We start from the raw sequence: 27607 nt of genomic DNA, 5'->3' as shown, positions 1-27607 counted from the left end.
GTTTATTTATTATTATTTTTTTTCAAATTTACCAACCCCTCTAATCTCGATAATACTTCTGAAAGGATAGATCAGGTATTCCTCTCTTCCCAATTTTGATTTTTTTTTTCCCCATTTCATCTTTTTTTTTCTTCCAATCAAAATTATATCCGTTAATATATATATTTTTTTTTTGTGTTTTCTCCCTTTCAAAGCCATCTCATGGTTAACTCTTGTTGTCAAGTATGCTTAAAAATAGTTTCGCTTAATTTAAATGGCGTGTTTAGGAAACATGGTTCACCCGCGTGCCATAATTCTGGAAAATTTCCCCTCTCTTACGGCCCAGATCCTTTAATTAACGCTCCTCACTCGTATGACCCCATTCCACCATGTTCCTCAAGCTCTGTTGATTTATTCCTTAATTCGCATAAGCCCCCAGTTATTTCTAGGATCCCTATAGCCGCCCGAGAGTCTATCTCTAGGTTCCTCATGTCACTTATAAATAATTTGAATTCGGATTTCTCCTCACTACCCTTATGGTTAGACCTGGTTAGTTTTTGTTTTCGAGTCCTAGTTAAACCCAAAAATAAAATAAATAACTTATCTGCCTTAATTAAGGAAAAAGTTTCCAATTTTGAAAATACAATTATCGATGAATTTTCTCCTTCGTACGCTTTAAACCCCAACTCCTTCCGTCACAAATTGATCTCCGAAAAATTAGATCTTGGAGATATTAGCGGTGCGGCCCGAATATTGTCCTCCGATGACTCTATTTCTCCTATCAACGTTACCATATTTAAACAACTTCTTGAAAAACATCCACGAGCGTCCCCTTTTAACATCCACCCGCATGCCTCCTCCCCTATTCCCTTTACCTGTGACGAAGTACTTAAGTGCTTAAAGTCCTTTAAAAAAGGGACGACAGGGGGGTTGGACGGCTTCTGACCTGGTTTCTTTGTGGAGTTAATTCAATGCCCTGATAGTGGCTTCATTGACCCTTTGTTGAAAGCATTAACCGAACTGTGCAATAATATCCTCGTACGCGAAGTTCCCCTTTGCATTCGTCCTATTATTTTTGGCGCCCGTCTTGTCTCCTTGTCCAAACCGGATGGCGGCGTTAGACCCATAGCCATAGGGTCATTCTTTCGTCGCTTAGTCGCCAAGGCTCTCGTAAATAGGATTCGGCCTAAGGCTAGTTCCTTCTTATTTCCTTCACAGTTAGGATTTGGAGTGAGAGGTGGGTGTGAAGTGGCCTCACATGTTGCGCGTATTTTTATAAATACTGAGGCCGATAAGGTTTTCTGCAAGTTAGACTTCAGAAATGCCTTCAACACCATCCATAGGAGGGCATTCTTACCATCTTTTTTACACCATTTCCCAAAATATGGGAATTTCCTTAATTCCTGTTATGGATTCCCTTCGTTACTCAAATTCGGGGAATTTTCCATCTCCTCCGAAGAGGGGATACAGCAAGGTGATCCTCTAGGCCCCCTGCTCTTTACTATAGGGATTCATGATTTGATCAAAAATTTAAAGACTAATTTCCAATTAGACCTTAATTTATGGTATCTCGACGATGGCTCTTTTGGCGGTTCTTTATCCAATGTTATGTCGGCCATAGAGTACGTTGAAATGGAAGCTTCGAAAATTGGTCTTTCCCTAAATAGGAAAAAGTGTGAAATTTCCTCCCTCAACAATAAGGATTTTATTCCTCCCTTAGATTTTACAATCATTCCGCATGAGGAACTCTGTCTTTTAGGTTCCCCTATTGGTTTTTCAATCTCCTTTTGTCAAAAAACTTTTGAGGATTTGATCCATTCCCTTTCCAATTCACTCAAGAATCTTCCTCATCTCCCCAAACATCAGTTCTTCTTTCTCACCAAAAAATGTCTTTTTCTACCTAAATTCTTACATTTATTTAAATCTTCCCCCGTTTTCCAGTACAATACTCTCCTTAAGGTCTTCGAATTAAAATTTAAACATTTTATCGAATCCCTTTTAGGCTTAAATTTTTCCGATTTCAATTGGTCCCTCGCCTCTATGCCCGCTTACCAGGGTGGACTGGGATTGTTACCCCCCTTCCTTATGGCAATTGCGTGTTTTCTTTCATCTCGAATATCCTTCGCCGATTCTATTTCCTCGCTTATCGAGTTGGACGATCCCCTTCTATCTTCAGCTAAACAAGAGTGGCTTACTCTAATCACCCAAGGCTCCGAGCAGCCAATTTCCTGCCATCTAAAGAGCTTCCTGGTCCCTATGCTTCAATGCTCGTTTGAAAAACTTTGTATGTATCCTGAGCTAACTAACCTTCAACTGCTCAGAAACGCAAAAAAAAACTCTAACGGCCATGAATGGCTAGACGCGATTCCGAGTGGTAAAAAGGAAACGTTACTCACAGACGATGAGTTTCAAACTGCCATTGGCCATAGGCTTGGTTGCCTTATCCCTTCTGTGGACACCTGTGCCGCCTGTCACAAACAGGTTGATCCTTTCTCTAGACATTGTTTCTCGTGCCTCAAAGTCAGTGGCCGTTTCCTGAGGCACGACAACCTTAATAGGTTAATCGGCAAAGCCTTGATTTCGGCCGGTTTCCCCAATAGCTTGGAGCCATTGGGGCTCCTAAATGCTGACGGTAAGCGCCCTGACGGCATGTCTTTAACGTCTTGGCACGGCGGCAAAAGACTTGTCTGGGACGTCTCTTGTGTTACCTCCTTTCCGGCTAACGGAAATACCGACCCCTTGGAACTACAAGAAACCAATAAGTTTAATAAATATAGATTCCTCCCTAACTCTTTTATATTTATTCCCCTAATTTTTAGCGTCCTTGGAAACCCCGGTCCCCAATCCCTAAAGTTCTTAAATCAATTGGGTAGAAGAATTTCGTTAAGGACAGGGGTCAAAAACGAGTCCCTATCTCTTAAACAAAAAGTCCAATTTGAAATCCTAAAGGGGAACTACAAATGTTTCTTCGAAACACTCCCATTTCCCTCCTAGTTTATCAAATATAGTCATTGTTAATTTTATATATATTTTGCATCGCAACTATATTTAGATTTTAACCACAAAAAAAAATATTTTTTCGTTATAATTAAACAGTTATGTTTTAATATATATATATATTTTTTTTTCCGAGTATGTACTATATTTCTTTTTTATATATCATTAGATTTTATATATATATATATTTTTAATTTAATGTTATTCAAAATATTATGCGATATTTCAATATTAACATTTGAGCATTTTGTTACAAATTAAATTTTTTCCTTCTCAAAAAAAAAAAAAAAAACACAAAAAATAAAAAAAAATTTAGATATCAAAAAATATATCAAGAAAAAATTTACGTGAAAAATAAATACATAAAAAACCATTATATTAAAAAATATCAATCAAAAAATATATAAAAAAATAATATAACAAATTAAAATATATTATTTAAAATTATTTTAAAAAAAATATCAATCAAAAAATATATTTAAAAAAATAATGTAACACAAAAAATAAAAAAAATATTTAGTCAAAAAATATATCAAGAAAAAATTTACCTGAAAAATAAATACATAAAAAACCATTATAATAAAAACATAAAAAACCATTATAATAAAAAATATCAATCAAAAAATATATAAAAAATATATAAAAAAATAATATAACAAATTAAAATATATTATTTAAAATTATTTTAAAAAAAATATCAATCAAAAAATATATTTAAAAAAATAATATAACACAAAAAATAAAAAAAATATTTAGTCAAAAAATATATCAAGAAAAAATTTACCTGAAAAATAAATACATAAAAAACCATTATAATAAAAACATAAAAAACCATTATAATAAAAAATATCAATCAAAATATATATAAAAAATTAATATAACAAATTAAAATATATTATAATATATTTCAATATATTTAAAAAAAAATATCAATCAAATAATATATTTAAAAAACATATTATTATATCTAAAAAATAATATAAATTATCAAATAAAATTTCAATCTTAAAAAAATTATTAATAATAAAAACAAAATTATTAATAATATAATATTACAAAAATAACACATTGCCGAAATCTCACATTTACATTGCCTACCACTACCTCACATTGCCGGAATTTTATATATATATATAATATTTATACTAATTTAAAATATAAAAACTTGCATTTTATGAAACGGAATTTGGACTAGAAATGTGCATTGCCCGACCTGTTATTAAGCCTATTGGTAACGTCTGAAAATTTTATTTGGACCGGACCAGGCAAAAAAATTATGGGGCTAGATTATTAACAAATTCTGCTTTTTGATAAAATGATAATCCATAAAAGTGTAGTTTTTTTTAACCACTACAAAAATAAATATACGAATTTTTATCCAATTTTATACAATTATAATTATTTTTAAATATATTTTTTATTCAAATTTATTATTTAATTTAGCATTATTCAAATCATTACATATACCTTTCAATACGGTAATCTTTTCTTCCTCTATTGTATTCGCACATTTCTAGGTCTATAATCGATTATTATTCCGGTATTTTCCTGTTCCAAACTTGTCTCTTCCCGATTAGTTAAATCCGGAATATTTGAGTCATCTTGTCCAGTAACTCTTTTCTTGTGGCCTTGTAGTTTTTTTCTCAATTATTAAATTGTCTAACATTACTATTTTGATCGTTTTGATTTCATCTGATGGCGACGATTTGTAAAATATTTAATTACTTTTTTAAAATCTATTAATAAAATATATGATAGTATTCCTCTTTAATATGAATAACGAAATCACATAAATACGGCAGTATAAGAATCGCCTACGTTTAAAGCTTCGATCATATAAAATATACGTTATAGTAAGCGCAATCCATCTTTTTCACCATATGAAATAACAGAGCTATGCTTGGAATCTCTCAAATCCCATCTAATTGGATTAAGAAATTGGGGTTAAACTAAGAGAGAAGCCCATTCACAGTTTTTAGGCAGGCTGAAGTTACCTGTGCCCTGTAAGAGTCACATGGGAAATAAAAAGATAGGTAAAAGCCACCCATGCATTATTAAATAAAAGTATAATTATATGGAAAGGTATTGGCTGTGAATGCCCAAGAAAGAAACCTGAAACAAATATAGGATTCTAGTTATATTAATCAATACAAGACGATCGATTATCAATTAATTTCAATATTTGCTTATATCACATTTTCTATTTTTAAGTATATGGACGCCATTTTCCAGTTATAAAATTTTCAAATTTTTTATATGAACCATATAAAATATAATTAAATTTAAAACATCCGTTTTAAATAAAAAAAATCCTATTTTTTTAATCTTTTAAATAATACCATGGTATATAGGCAGGCGTTAAAATATTAATTTAAGTGTCAATTTTTACTCATTACCATCAATTTCCATCATATTTAGCAAAAAATAAACTTTAAAAAAACTATGTATCTAAAAATGACTATATGATATAAGATTAGCAAATTTTATTTGATTTTTTAATTAAAATTTGAGAATATTTAATAAAGATTAAAAAAATATTGTTTTTATATTTTAATTTAATTTTTACTAGAGGTCAGCAAAACCCAACCCCTTGTTAAATTTTTATTTTGGGTCGGGTCTGGAAATTTTTATTTTTAGGGTGAGGTCTGATTTGAAAATATTTTTGTTTTTATTTTGAATTCAATCGGTGATATCAATAAAGCGATTGTATAGTATTTAATTTTGTTCATTTTTAAATTATTTCTTATAAAGTACTAATAAATAAATTAATTTTAGTAAATTTTTTAATATTTTGATTTAGTAATTAATTTTATAGTCGGATTGTGTAGGTTCGGGAATCATTTCGAAAAAAAAATTTCGGTCTAGTTGAGTCGTGAAAATGTTTTACTTCCTTAGTGTCTGTTTGGGTCGAAGAAATTTGCCTCTTGCAATTTATACCGTTAAATTAAAATAATTTATTGACATCTGAGGATTTTTTATAATAAATAGTTATATCTCAAAAACTAATTAATATCAAGATTTGATATTGAATATTTATGAATCCCTATTTGTATTATACCATAATTTTTTTTATAAATTACTTGAGATATGATATAAATATAAATACTTTGCATATGTGCAACGCTTGTTACTAATGGGTTATAAAACATTCTAATTATTAGTGATGTTAAGGTAACTAGTTACTTTTACATTTTGGCTAAAAAATAACTGTAACTAGTTATATTTTTAAAATTGTAACTAGTAACTGTAACTAGTTATATTTTTAAAATTGTAACTAGTAACTGTAACTAGTTAAAATATTTGAAATGTAACTACCAAAAGTAACTAGTTACTTTTAAAGATATATTCAAATAATTAATTTTATTTTTAATATGTTGTGATAAATTAATTTTAAATTAAATTTATTTTTTAAATTAAATTTATTAATTTAAAATTTTGTGAATATCTGATTGTTCCCAACAATAACACATACTTATATGTATGGCAGATGTGCAGGGATTAAAATATTGTCAACTTCTAAAGGATACTATATTAGCTAGTATTGAAAAAATGTAACTAAAATCAAATAATTATTTATAAATTAATAATATCATGTTATAGGTTTAATAATCTTTATGATAATGACAACATCGTTGCTGCAATTTTTACCCTTTATTTAAAACTGACTGGCCTTGGATTAGGCAAGAAAGGAATAAAGCAAAAAAGGAGGAAATTTTAAATTTAATAAATATCTTAATACCTCAAAGTGAATCCCAGACGAATGAATCATGCTCAAAACCAACATCACTTGATGTATTTGGATTTTTTGACCTAAAGCGCCAAAATGTTCTGGATAATGAACTTATAGAAAACTTTATCAAATCTAATAACAACACTTTTTCTTTATATAACGATTTTCCAAAGTTAAAATTACTCTTTATTAAATATAATGTTGTTCTAACATCAAGTGCTCCCGTAGAGCGCTTATTCAGTCTAGGTAAGCTCATTTTTGGAGATAAACGAGCACGTCTCCTAGATAATAACCTTGAAATTAATTTGTTGTTAAAAGCAAATAAACATTTATTAGATTCTAATTTTTATGAAAAATAAATGTTTTTTTTTCAATGCAAATATATATTTTTATATTCGATGTAAATATTCAATTTTGCGATATTTTTTTATATAAATAAATTGTATATTATTTTAAATAACTGATTACACTTTGTTTATCCTAATTTTTTTTATATTAAATAAATGCATTCAATAAATAAATGCGCATATGAAGGATGTATAAAGTAAGTAACTAGTTACTTTTGAAAATAACTAACTAATAACTAGTTACTTTTGTAAAAATGTAACTAGTAACTGTAACTAGTTATGTTTTTGCCAATGTAACTAGTAACTGTAACTAGTTATGTTTCAAAAGTAACTTTTAACATCACTACTAATTTTATAACATAAATAGTCAACCATACCTATAGCTTATTTTAGTTATGCATTACCTAAGGGCGGAACAAAGTGGCAAAAAAGTTATTTGATAATTTTAAAATAATTAAATTATTTAATATTTAAAAAACTAGCGACATGATGTGAAACATTTTCCAACTTAAGGCACATCCTTTAGTGTATTTTTTAACAAATCGAAATTCTTGACTAATAGTGACAAATATGATAGCGATGGCACTGAGAATAGTGTATTTAAACAGGCAGGGAATATATATTCTTGTTAAAACCGAATGATTACATCAAATATTTACTGAAACCAAAATTTTATTCTAGACAAACATAAAATAATTCTATTATATTTGTTTAAACAATCGGAAGAACTAACTATCGTAGGCCATATTTCAGTTTTATTAAATGATTTTTATTTAACTCAATTTTGAAACATTTTAGGTAAACCATTTATCTAATGATATAAAAAGAAACTAAACCTTTGATTTAAAATATAGTATAAATAATTCTCACATCTTTAGCTATTATTCTTGCATGATATAATACGATTTATTTAAATTATGTTTTATATACATTAGGGAAAAATAGCTCAAGTTATCACGGAACAAGGTGGGAAGACTGTTTCAGATGCCGAAGGAGATGTTATTAGGGGATTGCGTAATAAAAATATTTTGTATTATTGAGAGATATACTGGATTTAGATTTTGGACCAGTATTCAGGATAGCTGGGCCTCCCTCAATGATCGGGAAACTACCGCAATAGTTTGAAAATTAATATATAAATAAAAAACCGATGATTACTTAGCATTAATGACAATGAATTGTATTTTAATTTGAATATAGTATTAAAAAATTTAGATATTACATACTAAAGAGGTAATCACAAAGCTTAAATTGTAAATATAATATTCAAATGGTATAGCGATCTAAATCAATGGGGGGCACAAAGAGAGCAACTTTTTTTAATTTGTAAAAATGGTATAAACAGACAATTTATCTTATTAATTAATATAATTATATACCATCAATTCTCGGGCAGTCTTATTTTTATATATTAATTTTCAAACAAATAAAGTATTTGTATATATATTTCTTAAGAAATTTATTGATAACCTGTTAAATTATATTATTGATGAAATTAAGATATTGATTATCTAAAGTAAATTGATAACTATTTTAAAACATTACAAACGCTTCAAAAATGCTCCATGATTATGATTGCTTACTTTAAAAATGCATAATCGCTTATTTTATCCTCTTTTAAAAACATATATATTATCCGCTGCTTTTTCATTAAGAAAATTTAACTAATTTCAATATAAATTATATTAATGGTCCCAGAAAGAGCATTATTTGATAAAAGTCCACATATTGTACATCTAGCCAAAAAATAATAAAATACATAATTTATTTTTTCTATTTTTATCATATCGGATTGGACCGAATTTTCGCTTTTTTTTGAAATATCGGTAATCGGCCGATATTATTAAATTTGCCTAATGACTTCTTAATTAAAAAATTTTAAAAGTATGAAAATATATTTTATGTATAAGGTAAATTTTTTTAAACTTATGAAATAAAATACATGATTTTTTTTATAAGGGTTGTTATGATTTTAAGACTAAACAAATAATAAAAAATTCTATTTACATTGATCATAAATATATTAATTAGTAATTCTTTACTTTCTTCACTATGGAAAGACTTAGAAAAAAATTACAATGATTTTACTATACATAAATAATGATCAATATTTATATATTTTATTTTACATTGATGAGTATAACCTAATAAATATCAGAGACCTGCAATGGGCATGACTTGGCCTGAAATTTTTTTTTAAAATAACTGGGCCGGGCCTAAAAATTTTTTTTAAAATAACTGGGCCGGGCCTAAAATTTTTTTTTTAAAATAACTGGGCCGGGCCTAAAAATTTTTTTTTAAATTCCCGGGCCGGGTCTGACCGAGCTAAAAAAGATTTAGAACCAGAGCAAGAAACCTTAAGTCGTATGCCTCTAGGCAGGGTTGGCAAGTCGGTCAATTGACCAAAGTAGTATTTAATCTGGTCAAATACGGTCAAATACTCTAAAAATAATATTGGTAAATAAATATATTGATAAGCAGAGTTGTTACAAGACTTTATAAATGGATCTAGATACAGATACATCGTCTAAAAAGTTATCTAGATACAGATACAATTTAAAAAATATATATAGATTCAGATACAATTTTAATAATGCATCTAGATGTAGATGCAATTTTTATTATACACCTATATAAGGTTTGCATAAACCTAAATTGTGAAAATTCATGAAATGAGCTAAAAAATTTATTGACTCGATATCAAATTTATCAAAATATAACTAAAATAATGATTTATAAGATTTTAATATAATAATAAAATATATTGTTAAATGATTATAAATAATTATTGATTTCAGTAATATAATATTTTCAAAATTTTGGTCATTAAGGAATCCTCGTTTATCTGCAAAGACATTTTTAGCTACACTAAAAAGTCTTTATTCCGGGGCGCTTGAAGGGATTGTGGTGTTATATTTTATGAATGACAATTTTATATCAGGATATTCTTTTAAATTACTAAAATCTCGACATTTATTTTTTAAAAAATTAAAATTTGTTGAATATCAAAATTTAAATCACTATTAACAATCATATCTGCTGCTATATGGTATTGAAAAAAATCGGATATTAAATTGTTTTTTTTACAGGTTATTTGTTTGCAATCAGTTGAAGACCTTGATAATTCATCAACTAATCTTTGTATTAATTGTTTTTTTTATTAACAGTGTTTGATGTTTTCTCTTAAAATTTAAGATTAAATGTAAACATTTAGCATCTATACCCTTAAATGTTTTACAATGTTGCAAGTTGAGATAATGCTAACTGAAATTTCTTATTTTTTGGTAGACATGGCAAACATTTTACTATCAGAGATTTGTTTTCTTTATTTTGATATGCTCTATAAATTGGCCATGGAAAAACAATGCCAGAACTTGTTGAATATTAATCTAAAATAAATTTTTAAAATTAGCCATTCATAATAAAAATGCAGATTCCATGAGATGCATTGTAATATCAAATTTGTCTGATTTATTGATAAACTCGTACATAATATTTAATGAATATTTATATACATATATATTTTTTTATATATAAGTTATAATATTTATATATATATATAATTTTATATTATTGTAGTCTTGCTACTTTTTAATATATATATATATATATATTTAAATCATATGCTCACATGAAATAAAATAAATTAGCCCAGTAATGTCCAGGTCTAGGCTAGTCACAAGTTACCACTCTTGCTGTTCGGTCGTACCTTCGTGGAGTCTCCATTCTCATATCGTTTAACATTTCTCCATATACTAGTCGCTTCTTCCCATGCTAACCTTAGCCAGTTTTTTGAAATCTTTATTCCATCTATTAGACGTATTTCTATACGAACGATATAGTTTTCCACTAGAGTATAAGTAGCCATCTAAAAAAATAATTACTATTGCTTATAAGTTAACCCTTCCCTTCTTTTATTCCTCTGTCTTATAGTCTTTCGTTTCCGTTTTTCAATAAAAACATAAAATTTTATTATTTTGCTTTCATCCCAACATTTCGTCTTTCAATAAAAATATCAAATTTTGATTTCATCCCAAAATTTCATTTTTCAATTAACAACATCAAATTCTATTATTTTGTTTTCGCCCCACAATTTCTTCATTCCAAAATAAAAACTTCTAATTCTTATTTAAATTACTCTCTATTCTCGGTCTTATGTGTTTCACATGTCTCGGCCATGTACCTCGCTGGTCTTCAATCTCTACCTCAACTTTCTTTCTATATTTTTCCTTAATATACCCTTCCCCCATTTAATAGGCCCATCAAACAAAATATCCAAACAAAACATTTTATTGGAATATTCTCAACATTTATTTGCTCTCTTGGTGTTACCTCCTTTAGAAAATCTAATTCGATCTCGTTTTTCTTCCTAAAAATATCTCAGCTGGAGATTTTCCTTTAGATGTCTTAGTATTGTTATATGCTAACAACGATAACCACCATTTTCCTTCTTTATATTTTTCTTTTTTTAATCAACTCTTAACTATAGTTATCAGCGCTCAGCTTGCCCATTGCTTCTTGGGTAATGTGATGGTGAAACTATATGATGAATCTTCCATCTTTCATAAAATTTACCAAATGTTCTAAAAGCTGGACCTCCATCTAATACTAACATCTTCATTAATCAATATTTTCTTGCAAAATCTTTTACCTTGTCCAAGATTACTCTTGTTGATAAACCAGAAATTTGCTGACAATCTATCCAGTTTGAACCTGCATCTACCATGATAAAGTATTTTTCTTCTCATATTCTAAAAATATATGTACCCTTTCGTATGGAATGTTCGTCTGGCAATTTATCTTCCTTTTTTCTTGCTGGTACATTAGATCACATATTACATGTATCACAACTCTTAGCTACTTCTTCTATCTCGCTATTCGTTTTAGGCAACCAAATATACTCTCGTACTTTATTCTTCATTTTTTATATGCCTTGATGTCCGTCATGCACGTTGCTAAAATATTTTTTCCTAATAAATCAGGTATAACTAATCGATATCTTCTCATTACACAATTGTTTTCTATGTTTTATTCACTTTTAATGTTTTTCAACAATTCATTTTCGCTTTTCCATTCTATATCACCTTTCAAACATGCTTTAATTCTCATTAATTCTTCATCTTGCTTGGATACTCTATCGGTTAGCTAAAAAGTTATTGGCTTTTCTCTTGTATCTACTTTCAAAGATCTTATAATGTTATTATTTGATTCATTTTCTGAGAAAAACTGCTTTAAACTACTAATTCTGGGTTCTATTTCTTTATTTTCTATTTCCTTAACAAAGTTTAAATAATTTACTCTACCCGCTCTGAACCTTATTTCAAAATCGAAGTTACCTACTAATAACCATTTTTGCAGTCGGGATGAAATCATTAACCCTTTATTATCCTTTTTAAACTAATAAACTCTAACGGCTTGTGATCCGTGTATAATAAAAAACTCCTTCCAATCAGATTTTCTTTGCACTTTATTAATTTAAACTTAACTGCGAAAGCTTCATTTTCAATTGTTAAATAATTTCTTTCAGCGCTATTAAACCGTCTGAATAAAAATAAGATATATGTCTCAACATTATCAATTTATAACAAAGCTCCTCTTATGCCTTCATTAGATGCATCCACTGCTAATTATACTATCGAAATCCTCGTTAAAACAATTCAGAATAGGTCTTATCTATCATCTTAATTTTAAGTATTTCAAAACCTGCATTTTGTTCTTTTTTCCATTCGAATCTTATATTTTTCTTTAACTACTTGTACAACGGTGTAGCTATCTCCGCAAAATTCGGTATGAAACGATAATAATTAGCTCCTAAAAAGCTTGTAATTCTGTCTTAATACTCGGTGCTCTCATGCTCATAATCTTATCTATTCTTAGAAATGGGATTAATTTCATTACGCACATGTCCTAAATGCGTTATTTCCTTTACACCAAAAACACTTTTCTAAAATTATATCTAATACTTTAATAAGCTCATGTTTTCTACCTGATATCAAACCGTCATCTAAATAATACATATTCCACTTAATCTTTGGAACATAGCCGCCATGGTTCTTTGAAATATTATGCTGATATTTTCAACCCAAAAGGCTGCAGAATGTAAACAAACCTCTATGCGTCGTAATCGCTAATATCTTACTTGCTTTCTCATTTACCTTAATGTAAGTAGGCATTATTCCATTTTCGAAAAAATTGTTGCTCCCTTTAAATTAGCCAGTAATTGCTCTATTCTAGGTAGGATATTTCACCGTCATTATCCAAGGGTTTACAGATATCCTATAATCTATGCATAGTCTTAAACTATTGTCATGTTTTCTTATAGGGACCGATGGTGTAGCCCATACGAACTATTGGTCTTATTATACCCTCTTTCAGCCATTTGTCTAATTCCCTATCTATATCCTCTAACCAGTAAGGTAATCTTCTTATGCCACAAAATTTAGGCAGGTAATTTTCTACTAATCTTATATATACCTCAAAATCTTTTAGAGTACCTAATTCCTCTTAAAAATATAATTATACATATTTAATATATCCTTTATTTCATTGCTGTACTTATCCTCAACAACATCAGATTCTACCTTATTCTTGATTCCTTGTTGTTTGACTTCACTGAAGTTACCTCTTTTGACTATATATTTCTTAATAAATTATTCTCTTCTATGTTACTTCTAAATTTAATCAAAAATTCTGGTGTTCGATTTCTCACTTTATGAGAACTAAATCATATTTAATTTCCTAGGTAACTCAGTCTAATCATTCTCGCTTAGTATCATTTCTCCAGTTACATTGTAGTTCTCAGTACTTTTGTCAATTTCCGTGATATTGACTAAGATACTTATACATACTTAATTAGAATTAGACCTGCAATACAGTTTTTTAAATATTTTTTTAATTTTATTTTTCGATTTTTCAAACAAAAAAAAATCCCATTTTTTAAAAAAACGCATACATTTTTTATCAATTATTAATCTTCTATTATAATAATCCTCAAAAAACATCAATCAAATTTAGCCAATAGTAAAAAAATATTTACCCAATAAAAATGATTATAATGTATTCGGTCCATTGGTAATCATTATATAAAACTCAAACATTCATCCACTTATTTATAACTCATTTTACCATCTTCATAAAATTAAATTTTTTATAATTATTCTTTTAGTCATATAATAAATTCATACTACGAAAATCAACTTCTATATACTCAACCCACAGAAGGCGTTAAGATATTGGGCTGAAGGCTAAATATTCATTTTCATAACTATAAAATCTAACAAATTTTATTTAGATAAATTATCAATAAAAAGAAATCTATCTAATCAAGAAATTTAGATTAACCACTTGCATTTTATATGATTATATATTTAAAAAAAATTATATAAATAAATATTTGTTTTCATTCTCAGTTTAGTTACACGCTTGGAGTTATTAAATTAAAAACATACTTTATGAGTTATTACTTCTATGAAATAGAATAAGTCTGTTATTTTGCACTAATTGTTATCATTGGAAGCAGTTTGGATTTATAAAGAATTTAGTCTTTTAAATTTAGCTTCAAAGAAATTAAAACTTCAATTATTTTATTTTTGATGAGATCACGAATACCAAGATAAAATAAGAGAGGACATGTGCCTCCCTGCTGGATCCTTTCATCAGCATGTGGGCTGAATTAGAGTTTTAATGTCACATCATGTCTCTAGGAATTTAGGGAGTAAAACAATTGATAAAATGTTCTCGAAATGTGTTATTAATAGCATTTTTAAAGTATACTTTGATAATATCCATGCTAGGAAGAGATTCTGAATATAATACGAATGGCATTCTATTTTGACTTCTCCCTTAACACTGAATCCTAATATGTATACCTAATAAGTTAATACCATAGATTTTGACCCATGGCAATTATTTTTGCTAATAATCTTCTAAATAGTCAATTGCAATGGGACGGATAATCTATTCCTCTCATTTGGCTATCGAATAATGAGAAGATTCTTTCAACACTGGCATTATGAGCTGATATAGAAAAAAAATAAAGCTTGCTATAATAGCAGTTAATTACATTTTTAAGGATTGGAATATAAGAGAAATCAGACCCATTTTTAGTGAAGAGCAGATTTTGCATATTCAACTATCTGATTTTATTTTTGACTACTTGGGAACATTTTTAATTTCTATCCATTGGAAACATTTAATTCTTCTAGTGGTTCTGACTAAAGAGCAAAATATAATATGGCTATGTCTACATTTAATAAATTATCTTACATTGCATCTATTTAAATTTTTTGTCCATTTTTAACATTTGTTTCAAATATTGCTTCTACTTTTAATGGATTTTTATTTTTTTTCTTTCTGTTAACAAATCGTCGCCGATTTATATTATTCTATCTCCACTTTTTTCTGTATATTGAATATTGGAAATGCTTTCCTAATTTTTTTTTAAGGATATGTATATTTAATAGCTCCTCATCCCTTAATTATATAAAATACCATGATATATTTTTAAAAAAATCATTTTTATTATTATTCTAATACCAAATTTTATTTTTATTATTTTAAGAAATATTATCCTTTTCTCCAAACAACTTCTCTTTAAATCCAAAAATTTTATTGAATAATAATAGTTTGTAAACAACAGACTAAAATTTTATTTAAAAAATTTAATAATTAGAATGAATAAAAATTATGGTAATAAAAAATGTTCCTTTTATTTTTTTGTTTTTTGAACCAGTAATATCAGGATCTTTATATAAAACCATACAATCAGTTAAAATGACTCTTAATTCCATTTACATAATACCTGAAAACGTTTTAAAGAATCATGCTGGGTGGATTGATTATTTTTTGTAAATGGAATAATATAATTTTAACAATAAGAAGAAATAGGGAGATAGAATAATCTAATATTAGCTATAATTTATTTTATAAGTTAAAATTCTAAGATTTTTTTATGTAAATAGATTAATATATTCTTAAATAATCAATCTATCAAAAAAAACATTTTTGACAAAAATGGAGATAGAACCTCTAACTCAGGTTACAAAATATTTTAATGATTTAAAATGGTTTAACATTTCAATCAAAGACCTTCATGGGGAGGCTTGCGGCCTATGGGGTGCCAGGTATACTATATTTTCTAGCGTGCCTGGGTCAGGACTGGGTTTTTGATAGAAAGCCTAAAAATTTTTTATTTAGATTTAGCCTATTAAGCTGTGACTAACTTAAAACATATATTGCATTATTTTTTCTTCTAATGATAAAAATTTCAGTATTGCAAACAAAGTGATTGCCTAAATACACTTAAATATTGTTTATTTTCATTTAAAACAATAAATTAAATTTTTGGATATGGGCGGGCAAAATTTTTAAATTTATGATTGGCTTCGGTTTGAATTTTTTATTAAATATGGATTGGGCCTGCAAATTATTTTTACTGCTGACCTGGGCTGGAGGCTGATGAATAAATCAAGGTCTATGAAGGTCTCTAATTTCGATAACTGAATTATTTCATTTCCCATTGACTTTATTTGCTTAAAGGAATGGACAAACCACAGATATGCCTTATTTAAATCATTTGCAAAAAAATTTATGATAATTGCTGGATTCAAGAAATTTTTGGACACAAGGAAATAAAGAAAGTCATTGTGAAGTGTATATATGAATGAAATATTAATCCATTCTTATTTTAGCATAAATAACAAAAAAAATAATGCCTCTTGTGACCTTGCCTTAAATTTATTTATATATTTTAGGGATTTTTTAAGAACCCGTTATCAAAAATATAAGTTATTAGCTAATAGCCCGTCAAGAATAACGGGAAATCAGAATTTTCTCAATGATAGGTGACTAATGAATTTCGCCTTTAGATGATATATGAACCAGAAATTTTCCTATCTTAAGAGGTGTTATTCAGACAGAAATTTATATTTATTTAGATAAGGGGTTATTCTAAAATTTTCCATTATTTTTATAAAATATGTTATTGAAGTATATATTTAATAATTTTAATTTATGTGCACTATCAAAAATCTTTTAAGCTAAATTTTTATTCATTTGTATTTGTAATTTATAATCTAAAATATTTATTCTTGCTATACAATGTCATATTTTATAAAAAGTATGGAAAATTTTAGAATAACCCTTTATCAATAAAAATTTCTGAATAACACAGGAAAATTTCTGATTCATCAATCATCAAATAAAGGAGAAAATTCTGATTCTCCGTCATTCTTGACGGGCTATCAGCTAGTTATATAATTAAAATAAATAATTATTTATTATTATAATATAACTAATAATTAAATTATAAATTTTTTCCCGACTTTTATATAACATTTTGCATACTCAACTATGTTATTTCTCACCGCATATAATTTTATAATAATCGTTTATTCAAATAAGTTTATCAAAATTACATATTCAATATATTTCTTTCTCCTTCACTTCCAACAACTACAACTGAGGACTTGCAGAGGCCAGCATCATGGTCAATGTTGTATGCACATGACATCGTGATATGCGAGGAAACCGAAGTGATGTCAGTACAGAGGGCCAGTGTTTGGGCAGTTAGGCTGGAGAAATATGGTTCCACGTCAGCTATTCTAAGGCAGTATATTGGAAACAAACGTTGCAGATCGGTGTCAAGAAACTAAGCAAATTGCTATATAAAGTTGAAAAGTTTAGCTATCTTGGGTCTACAATACATCAAGATAGAGGTTGTCATGAGAACGCTAGGATACAAAAAGATTGATAAAATGGAGAAGCTTATCAGGGGTGTTTTGTGACAGGAAGATGCCATTGTGGCTTAATGATTATCGAACCATCGGCAGACCAATCTATGGATGTGACGAGCAGCTGAGAAGATGTTGGATGTAATCGAAATGCGAATGATACGATGACCTAGATTACACCAAGCTGGATCATATGACCCAATGCTAAATTAAGAAAGAAGATGGGTATAGCTCTTCGTTGTCGGAAATGATAAAGGAGAGCAGATTGAGATAGTATTGACATATACTGTGGACTGACTGAACTATCGTGAATCAGCAAGTTCTCGATCTTGAAGTTATCAGCCAACGAACTAGAGGAAGGCCATGATTAACTTAGATTTCTAAAATCCGTAAGGACATGTTGGATAAGAAAATTGTTGCCTAAAGGCGAGCCATATGGAAGGATAGGACGCGTTTTAAAGACCCCAACTAGTGTGGGATTAACTTAATGGAAGATGAATACATAGAAAAATAATTTAGAGAAAACTGAACAACATATATTTTTAACTATACTAAATTTACTTATTTTTATATATTATATTAGGTTCATTTTTAAAGTAAATTTTTTACTAACGTTATTAATATTATTTTACTTAATTATTTTGTCGCGTTAATTAAAATTGTATTAGACATGGATTACTTTTTATCGAATAAGGAAATTCAATTATTATTTTTTGTTATTAAATTATTATTTCGCATTAACTATCATTTTGTATTTTATAATTACACTACACTATCTACTTCCGAGCCCGAGCCAATTCACTTATATTTGAGTGACTGGTAATATTGCCGAAACATGATTTAAAGAAAATTATTTAAAATTAAATCAAATGAATATACAACAAAAACGACATAATTAAATATTGATACAATATAAATTTGGAATTAAAATATTTACCTATTTTTGCTCATGTTTTTCTCGTTAAAAAGGTTAAATCAATATTTTTTTTATCATCGTATAAGGGATTTATTCAACAAGAATAATAAATAAATTTATATATATGGTTGATTGATTATTGGAGTGTCCTACTCTAGAGCAATTTTAATTTTGTATCTATTTAAATTCATATATTTTTGAAACTTCAAAATCGATTTTATCATTTTTAATAAAAACGTAAAAAAAACACTCCAATAATCAGGGTATGACATAAAATTGAAAATTTGACAGTTCAAAAAATGACGCGGTTCTGAAATCGGAACCTGAGGAAAATGAATATGGTTATAAAAAAAATATCTAAATAATTATTAAATTTTTAAACAATAAAAAAACATACAATTTTTTTTATTGATATGAATTATTAAACACTCCTAGAGGTTGTGGAATATTGTTGTAATGCACCATCATTAGTTATGGGAGAAAATCTACCCGGTGTGTCGAAAGATATGGATATCATATCTCAAAAAGTTCCACTCGGAGTATGCGCTGGCATAGCGCCCTTCAATTTTCCGGCCATGATTCCTTTATGGGTATGATTTAGACACTTTTTTTGTATAAAAAGAATAGAATTCAGTTTAATGGCGTCGTTAGATTCTCTCGTTTAGTGATTCAGTTTAATGGCGTCGTTAGATTCTCTCGTTTAGTGTTAGACTGACGGGCCAATTTTTTTGACTTTGGTATGTTTAAAAATATGTTTTTCTCATCTTTTTTTAGCGGCCCGAGCCCGAATTTTAAAACATTTTGCGTCCGACCCGAGCACAAATTTTTGTATCAGCCAGTCTTGAGCCCGATTAAACAATTTTTGGAATTGAGTTTAAATATTATAATATCTAAGGAAAAATTAAAAATTATGTGTATTAATTCACATATTGCCACTTTAAAAGTATAAACCCCTATAAATATATTATTAACAATTACCAAATAAAGTTGCAAAAACGAGTATAACATTTTATTTAACCTGATGGAATATGATGCATATAAGTAATGGGGATTTGATTAGTTACAATACAAATCACATTCATTGGAAATTGTAATTTGGGAAATAGAAATTACTTAAATGAATGAGTGAAATGAGTTAGATTAAAAATGACATGTTATTCTGATTAACATCTCTATGAAACAAAACATTTATTAAGGATATTTCTAATATTTATTTTTCGGGTTTCATCCCACTACCTCTTACAGTCCGACTCTAGCTAGAGAAAAAGTCTTTAATGCGAGCCCTACCCTAGGCTCGGGCAAAACTAAGGCGTTATTGTTTTCAAATACGAATCTTATATTATTTTAACTTAAAAAAAATATAAGATGTTTCCTCTAGCCATAACTTGTGGCAATACATTTATACTTAAACCTTCGGAGAGGAATCCCGGAGCATCGATGTATTTGATGGATTTGGGACTGAAAGCAGGAATTCCTGATGGCGTGGTTAACGTTATTCATGGAAGCCATAAAGGTTTTTTAATTATATAATTCCTTCTATCTCACCAACATATCTATCTCACCAACATATCTATCTCATAATCTTATCATTTTGACATGCTATTAATTTTTCCTAGCACGGCTACAACCAAAATTAATCCATATTTTGGCCTAGCCAGATTTTTTAAAAATTTCTCTGACCCGATTTCTTAAAGTTTATCTCTAGATGAGCTTAGTTTCGGATCGACTGGCAGCCCTCCTAGTTAGTTGGGGTTATGCACTGTAATAATATACATATACACTAAATTTAATATATATTATATAAATCTGGTATTATCATTATTTTTACTGATATTTATCAAAGCCACGGAAATTGATTTCATTGCCGAGGATTCGAATAAATTTAACTTTTTATTATATTACATTAGCTGTCACATATCTTTGTGAACACCCAGTCATCAAGGCGCTTTCATTTGTCGGATCCGATAAAGTGGTAATTATTATTTTTCCATTCCTCTCCTCTCTAGGTGTACATTATAACTAAATTGATCCTCCCCCTTTAAGGGTAAATATGTTCACGAAACCGGATCTAAACATGGGAAAAGAGTTCAAGCCAATATGGGCGCCAAAAATCACGGAGTCATTATGCCGGATGCCAACAAAGATGCTACTATCAAATCGGTTAAATTTATTCTTCTTTTTTTTTAAAACATAAAAATTAGCTATTAACCAGCTTTGTTTAAGAATTTACAAAAAATCCGGTTTTCAGGGCATAGCGGAAATTGTGAAATCATGCAATCTTTAGTTAAATATAATTTTATTTTATTGAATATATTTATTTATTCTTTTTAAATTAGCGAACCTTTGTGATAAGGTTCTACATCAAATTTTATAGTTTAAAAAAATAAATAACGACGCGTATAATTAGATAGTAGGAGCTTCTTTTGGGGCCGCTGGTCAAAGATGTATGGCTCTATCGACTATAGTTTTGGTAGGGGAAGCTCAAACGTGGATCAAAGACATTGTTTCAACGACTCAAAAATTGATAGTTGGTCCAGGTAACATTGGATTTAATAACATTTATAGATTCTATATAACATTTATATATTTTGCTTAAATTTTCGTAGTTGAATTGTAGGCAAGGAATATATATTCAATTGGAAAAAAACTTTCATAACTCATAACACAACTTATAATAGTTCTTTTGAATTTTACCAATAATTATCAATATTCCATCGTTTTTAAATGTAAAATAAGGCAAGGATAAAAACACGGATATAGGTCCAGTCATATCTCCTCAAGCCAAGAAAAGGATATCTAATTTGATTGATCAGGGCATTAAACAAGGAGCAACATGTGAATTAGATGGAAGGGGTATAGTCATGGATAATTTTGCTAACAAAGAAGGCAATTTCTTAGGACCTACCATCTTGAGTGGTGTTAAGGTATCGTTTTTATTTTCTATCTATAATTATATTTGTTTATGAATTAACTCATAATTTTGTGTTTAGGAAGGTGATTAATTATAGATTAGTGTGAACAATTTGATATGTATGAATTTAAAAGTCAATAGTCTGAAATTTAGGATTATTTTTGAAATCATCTCATTATAAAAACCAAAGTTAACTTCGGAACGAGACAAGCAGGTGCAAATTTAAACACGCTCAAAATGCTTTTATTTGTATAAAACGTTATTTTTTTTTACCACAAGTTTATATGAAAATTGCTAACTAACTATTATGCCACGATACTGAATTATTATCTTGTAACCACATAGTAATCAATTAGAAAAAAATATTTATTAAAAGCCCGGCATGAACTGCTACGAAGAAGAAATATTTGGTCCGGTTATGCTCATAAATATAGTCGATGACTTAGATGGCGCTATAGATTTTATAAATCGCAATCCTTACGGTAACGGGACGGCCATCTTTACGAGAAGCGGAACCTCGGCTAAAAAATTTACCGAAAATATTGATGTTGGGCAAGTATGATTTAAAACTCATTCAGAAAATAATAAAATTAAATAGTAAAATACTATTGATTTAATTTTATAAATCTTTGTTTACTTAGATACTTCTATTATTAGATTTTATTTATATAGCATTATACCTTTTAACATATTTTTTCAAACTTCTTTCACATATATAAAATGATATTCGTAATCAATGACATTAATACTACCTCAGAGTTACGATTCACTTAATAAAAGTGTACATACATTAAGCTCCAGTCAATTAATATTAGACGCCATCCAAATGTCTTTCACGTTTCATCTAAATGTCTTTCAGTTGCCAACTTCAAGCATGTACACTTTTTCAATGCACTTTATGAATAAATCGTCAGTCTAGGTAAAAAATTTAGTATTAATGTCATTGTTCACACTCTAATCGCAAATAAGTTAAGATTCTTTACATATCCCATATACCCTTTATAATATGATGATCTCTACTATTGATAACTAAGTCTCTTATTTATGAGAATAAAATAACATGATATTATTATCATAAAGTCTTTTTTGAATAATATTTCATGATATATTTTTTTCAGAATATGCTTAATTTAATTTTAGAGGTAGATCATCCCTTCTAATTAAGCATTATGTCAATAGTTTTTTATACGTCATCTAACTCTTTTCCAACAAATTAATAAAGATCGGAATAAACGTACCAATCCCGGTTCCTTTGCCCATGTTTTCGTTCACCGGATCAAGGGGATCATTTCTTGGAGATTCCCATTTTTACGGGAAAGAAGTTAATATTATTATTATTATTAGTGCTGTAAACGTTACTTCAAAAAAGAAATTCATTACGTTTGAGAAAAGGAACGCACGTTACTCGTTACCTTGTGGGAAAATAAACGTGCTACTTAATAAATTTAAAAAAAAGGAACGCGTTACTCGTTAACTTGTAAAAACGTGTCATTTAAAAAATATTATGTATAAATTTCTTAAAATTTTATACCCTTTATTTTTATAAAAATTTCCCTAACATCAAAAATTATAATATATTATTTTTAAAAAAATCTAATGGGCATGTACACATATATTGAGATTACGCCTGATTGACATTTTGCCGGATATAGAAGCTTTCCGCAGCTAATCCAGTTGTAGGAAAATTTCATACCAAGTTTTTTTTTAGAAATTTCAGGAATGCGTCCCCCAAAATACTATAAGTGTTATAATTATGGTTTGATAAAAAGGTGTATTTTTTAGATTCCGCTGTCTTGGAATGGTTGTTATTAGATGTAGAGAATATATCAATAAAGGGATAGTCCCATGTGAGGAGCCGACCCATTTGCCAAGGGATGAGGGATATTCTATTTATTCTTTTTCCATAGATAATATTGTAAATACACTAATAAAAATATTTATGTTAATTAAATTATGATTAAATAACTCCTGCAACCACTTCTAATTTTTATATTATCAATTTATATTTTATTTTTACATTTTCAAACACAAAAAACAATAAGTAAAATATGCATTTTTTCACCACGTCGATTATTTTATAAAAATAAATGAAATAATAAAAAAACGATAATATAAAAATATAAGAATAAAAATTTAGATACACGACACACAGTGTTGTTAAAATAGCGCGCTACTTTTTTCAGTAGCGGTAGCTATAGCGCGCTACTTTTAAAAAAAAATAGCGATAGCGGTAGCTCGCTACTTTCAATTTTACATAATAAATATATCTAAAAATTATTAAAATATATTTTTTATAAAATCTAAAATTATAAACCTTTTATTTAATTTAATTTTGAAATTTATATTTATATTTAAAAATATATAATATTGTTATATATTAGATATAAACAGTTGTTAAATAGCAATCTGTATTTAATTTATATTTCGCGCATTCATTTAATTATATATTTTTGAAATTCCGTTATTGGTAAGTCCTTGCTTTTATCTTATTTTATATTTCATTTTACATTTTATATTAAGCATTATATATCTTGTTATGTGTGAGATTGTTGAAGATATTGAAATTTCTTTGGAAAATAAGCAAAATATAGATGATCCTTTCCCAAAATTCAAGAAATACTTTAACCTTGAAGAAAAAATTAATACTGGATATCAGTTTCGGTGCAAGATGTGCCGCAAAATTATCTCTTCAAATCATACGAGCAGCTTTAATTTGGAAAAACATTTAAAGGTTATATATTAAACAAATTTAATATCAATGTGTAGGCTAATCTTTAATTTTTAAAATAAATATTAAACAAATTTAATATCAATGTGTAGGCTAATCTTTAATTTTTAAAATAAATTAAAATCAAAAACCAATTATTTTTTATATATTCATAAATTTTATCTAAATTATTTAAAATATAATTTTAGACTGTGCACACTTCAAATTATAAAGAGATTGAAAAATATCTCAAAAGTTTTGGGGTAATGGAAGAAGATAAACCCACTTCCAAATCAAATTTAATACAAACAAAATTAACCAATTTGGATTCATCAACACCTGGTGTATCCCAAAAATTGGCTGACAAAGTCATTATGAACTTTATAATAGATACAGTTCAACCATTATCCTTGGTGGATAATGATTCTTTTATAAAGATGATAAACACTTTTTCTCCACGGACCAAGATATTTTGCCGGCAGACATTGATGGCAAGAATTTTGGAGAGCTTTAAGGAAATGAAAGAATCTTTGATATTAAATCTAACAGATGTCTCCTACGTCTGTACAACGGCAGATTGCTGGACTCACAATAGAAGGTAAATGTTTATTTTCTGATTTATAATATGTCATATTTTTAGAGCTTATTTAGGAGTAACTGCACATTGAATTGATCCTAAAAATCTTAAACAAAAATCTGTAGATTTAGCTCTAAAGAGAATAATTGGCTGTCAGACTTATGACATTCTAGCCAATATTATTGCAGAAATCCATAGGTCTTACAAAATTCAAAACAAGGTTTGTAAGATGATTACGGATAATGGGTCTAATTTCCTGAAGGCCTTCAGGTTTTAAATTTATTATAATTTTTTTATAATATGATATAAATAATATAGAATATTTGGGGAGGATAATAATAATAACAATACTATTAATATTCCTGACAAAAATATTGAAGATGGAGAACAAGAAGAGGATGATGAAATGAAGTTTGAGATAATTGATGTTCATTACATCCTTGGTTTTAAATTATTTTATATTTAATTATTCACCAATATAAAATAAAATTTATAATATTTAGGATCTTCAATAAAGTCTTCTATGTTACCTAGCCATCATCGTTGTTCCTGCCACAACCTAAATTTAGTTGCGACAGTGGATGCTGATTATTAAATGAGGATTTTAAAAGAGTATCAAGATCTACATTTTCTAAATGTCAAGCTCTTTGGAATAAACAAAATAAGTCATCAAAGACGTCTGATATTTTCAAAAAAAAATTAGGACGTTATTTATTGACACCAAACACTACAAGATGGAATAGTGGTTACAATGCTATGAAACTTTTAGCATTGTTTCTAGATGAGAAAAAAATGGAAATGAATTATATATTAGATCATTAGTTTTATGATTTGGATTGGTCGTTTATACTCAAGTGCAATAATAAATAAATTATATATATATAGGTAACAAATTATAGTCATGTTTTTATATCAATATTTTATTTGTGGAAATAAAGTTACTTAAAAAAAAATATTTAAAAAAAAAATCAAAGTAGCGTAAAAAGTAGCTAATAGCGCGCTACTCATTTGAAAACGATAGCGGTAGCGATAGCGCGCTGCTTTTAAAAGTAGCGTTTAACAACACTGACGCCACATAATAAAAATAGAATTATGTAAAAAATATATTTTAAGAGTTTTTTTATAATAATTTATTTATTTTCAACAATTGATTTTTAAATTTTGATCAGATAGCGCGAATGCTCATTACAGCTTTAGCTGGGCTAAACACACGTTCCACTTAGGGCAGAGGATGGGAGGACTATATTATATTTAATAAATAAAAATTTTATTTGTGGGAATTTATTAAAAATATTTATTTTCAAAAAAAACTGATCATCTTCACTTAGTTCCTCATCATTTTTTATCCTTATCAGAATTTGATTTTAATTCATATTTTGCTTTCATGTTTAGATTTGAGCTGATGGACATCGAGGTTGAAATATTTGAATTAGGACACAATATATACATAAAAAGTATAAACTTAGATGCCCTTAATTTTCTTTATTTATCTAAAAAATGTTTAATACTGAATCCAGAGCAGATTTAATCATCTCCATCTGAAGAAATAAGTTATATTGACATAATATAATTTAAAATATTAGAGAATATAAATTAACATACTTTGATATTTAATATTATTTAGATTAACTGACTATCAACAAAAATGTAGCAAATAATAAAAATGAAGAACTTTGGTGGTTGATCTGAATTATAAACTTAAATTTATTTAATAATATTTTAAAAAAATATAATATTTAATTAAAAAAAATTTCCATATTTTTTTAAGAAAAAATAGAAAGCAACGTTTTCGTTACCGTTGCTCCAAATAAATGCGTTATTCGACACCTTTTAAAACAAGTAACGAATGACATTTCTTTGCCTCAAAAAGGTAACGACGTTACTTTACAGCACTAATTATACATTTTGTGTTTATTTAAAATTTATAATAAATTTTGTCTTTATAAGGTTATCTACTTTTATTACCAAATTGCCTTTATATTTAAAGACAACAATTCAGTTATTATTGTTGACGAGATGACATGGTTTTTTTAAGATTGCTCAAAATGGAGTTATAACCCTATAATAATCACAAATATAGTTAAGTAATTACTATATTTTTAGCCGTTTAGGCTAATTATTAGCCGGCGAAAACTATCACTTTGGTCTCGGGGTTTTTCTTTGAAATATTGTAAATTTGAAAAAACTAATATAAATTAAAACGCCTTAAATGTTAATGGATTTTCCCCGACACGCGCCTGTAGTAAGACGAATTATTCTACATTTAGCTATTACCCAACTATAATCACAAACCACGATGAAAGATAAATAATAATATGAAATCGAATGGAATAAAAATTTATTTTCATTACTTATATATGCCATTCAATAAGCACATTAAAAATTTAAATATTTAATAATTCACATTATTAGTATTTAAAATTATATTTAGATCTTATCAGTTTTAAATAGTACTATAAACGTTACTCAAAGTAACGGCTTTATATTTATTATGCAATGTCGCCACATTACCTTAAAGGTAACTCATTGCCAAAACGTTACTCGTTCGTTACCATTAAAATCACATTTTTTTATATTTCATTAATCGACATAAACAAACCACCATGAGTTGGCCCGATACTCATTGTATCAGCGATGCCTTTTATTTTTTACCGATACTAAATTATTCAACCCTCAATGTTAGCTAAACAACTTTTCGATGCAATTTTCAAAA

The 27607-nt window shown here is 27.9% G+C and overlaps 1 protein-coding gene across 1 annotated transcript in view; it reads left to right on the top strand.

The window, feature by feature from the left end:
• Positions 1 to 27607, top strand: part of LOC135930980 (probable methylmalonate-semialdehyde/malonate-semialdehyde dehydrogenase [acylating], mitochondrial) — an 83069-nt gene that overhangs the window by 33859 nt on the left and 21603 nt on the right. Inside the window, exons 4-12 of the mRNA XM_065467813.1 lie at positions 7989 to 8067; positions 19135 to 19289; positions 20065 to 20212; positions 20607 to 20671; positions 20743 to 20859; positions 21107 to 21236; positions 21436 to 21623; positions 21987 to 22166; positions 22833 to 22931. Of these exons, the coding sequence (XP_065323885.1) occupies positions 7989 to 8067; positions 19135 to 19289; positions 20065 to 20212; positions 20607 to 20671; positions 20743 to 20859; positions 21107 to 21236; positions 21436 to 21623; positions 21987 to 22166; positions 22833 to 22931 (1161 nt within the window). The remainder of the gene's footprint in view (positions 1 to 7988; positions 8068 to 19134; positions 19290 to 20064; positions 20213 to 20606; positions 20672 to 20742; positions 20860 to 21106; positions 21237 to 21435; positions 21624 to 21986; positions 22167 to 22832; positions 22932 to 27607) is intronic.

This window comes from Gordionus sp. m RMFG-2023, chromosome 1 (assembly GCF_954871325.1).
Source record: "Gordionus sp. m RMFG-2023 chromosome 1, tfGorSpeb1-WG-v2, whole genome shotgun sequence".
Classification (NCBI taxonomy): domain Eukaryota; kingdom Metazoa; phylum Nematomorpha; class Gordioida; order Chordodea; family Parachordodidae; genus Gordionus; species Gordionus sp. m RMFG-2023.
This window is presented reverse-complemented; position numbering and strand designations above follow the sequence as displayed.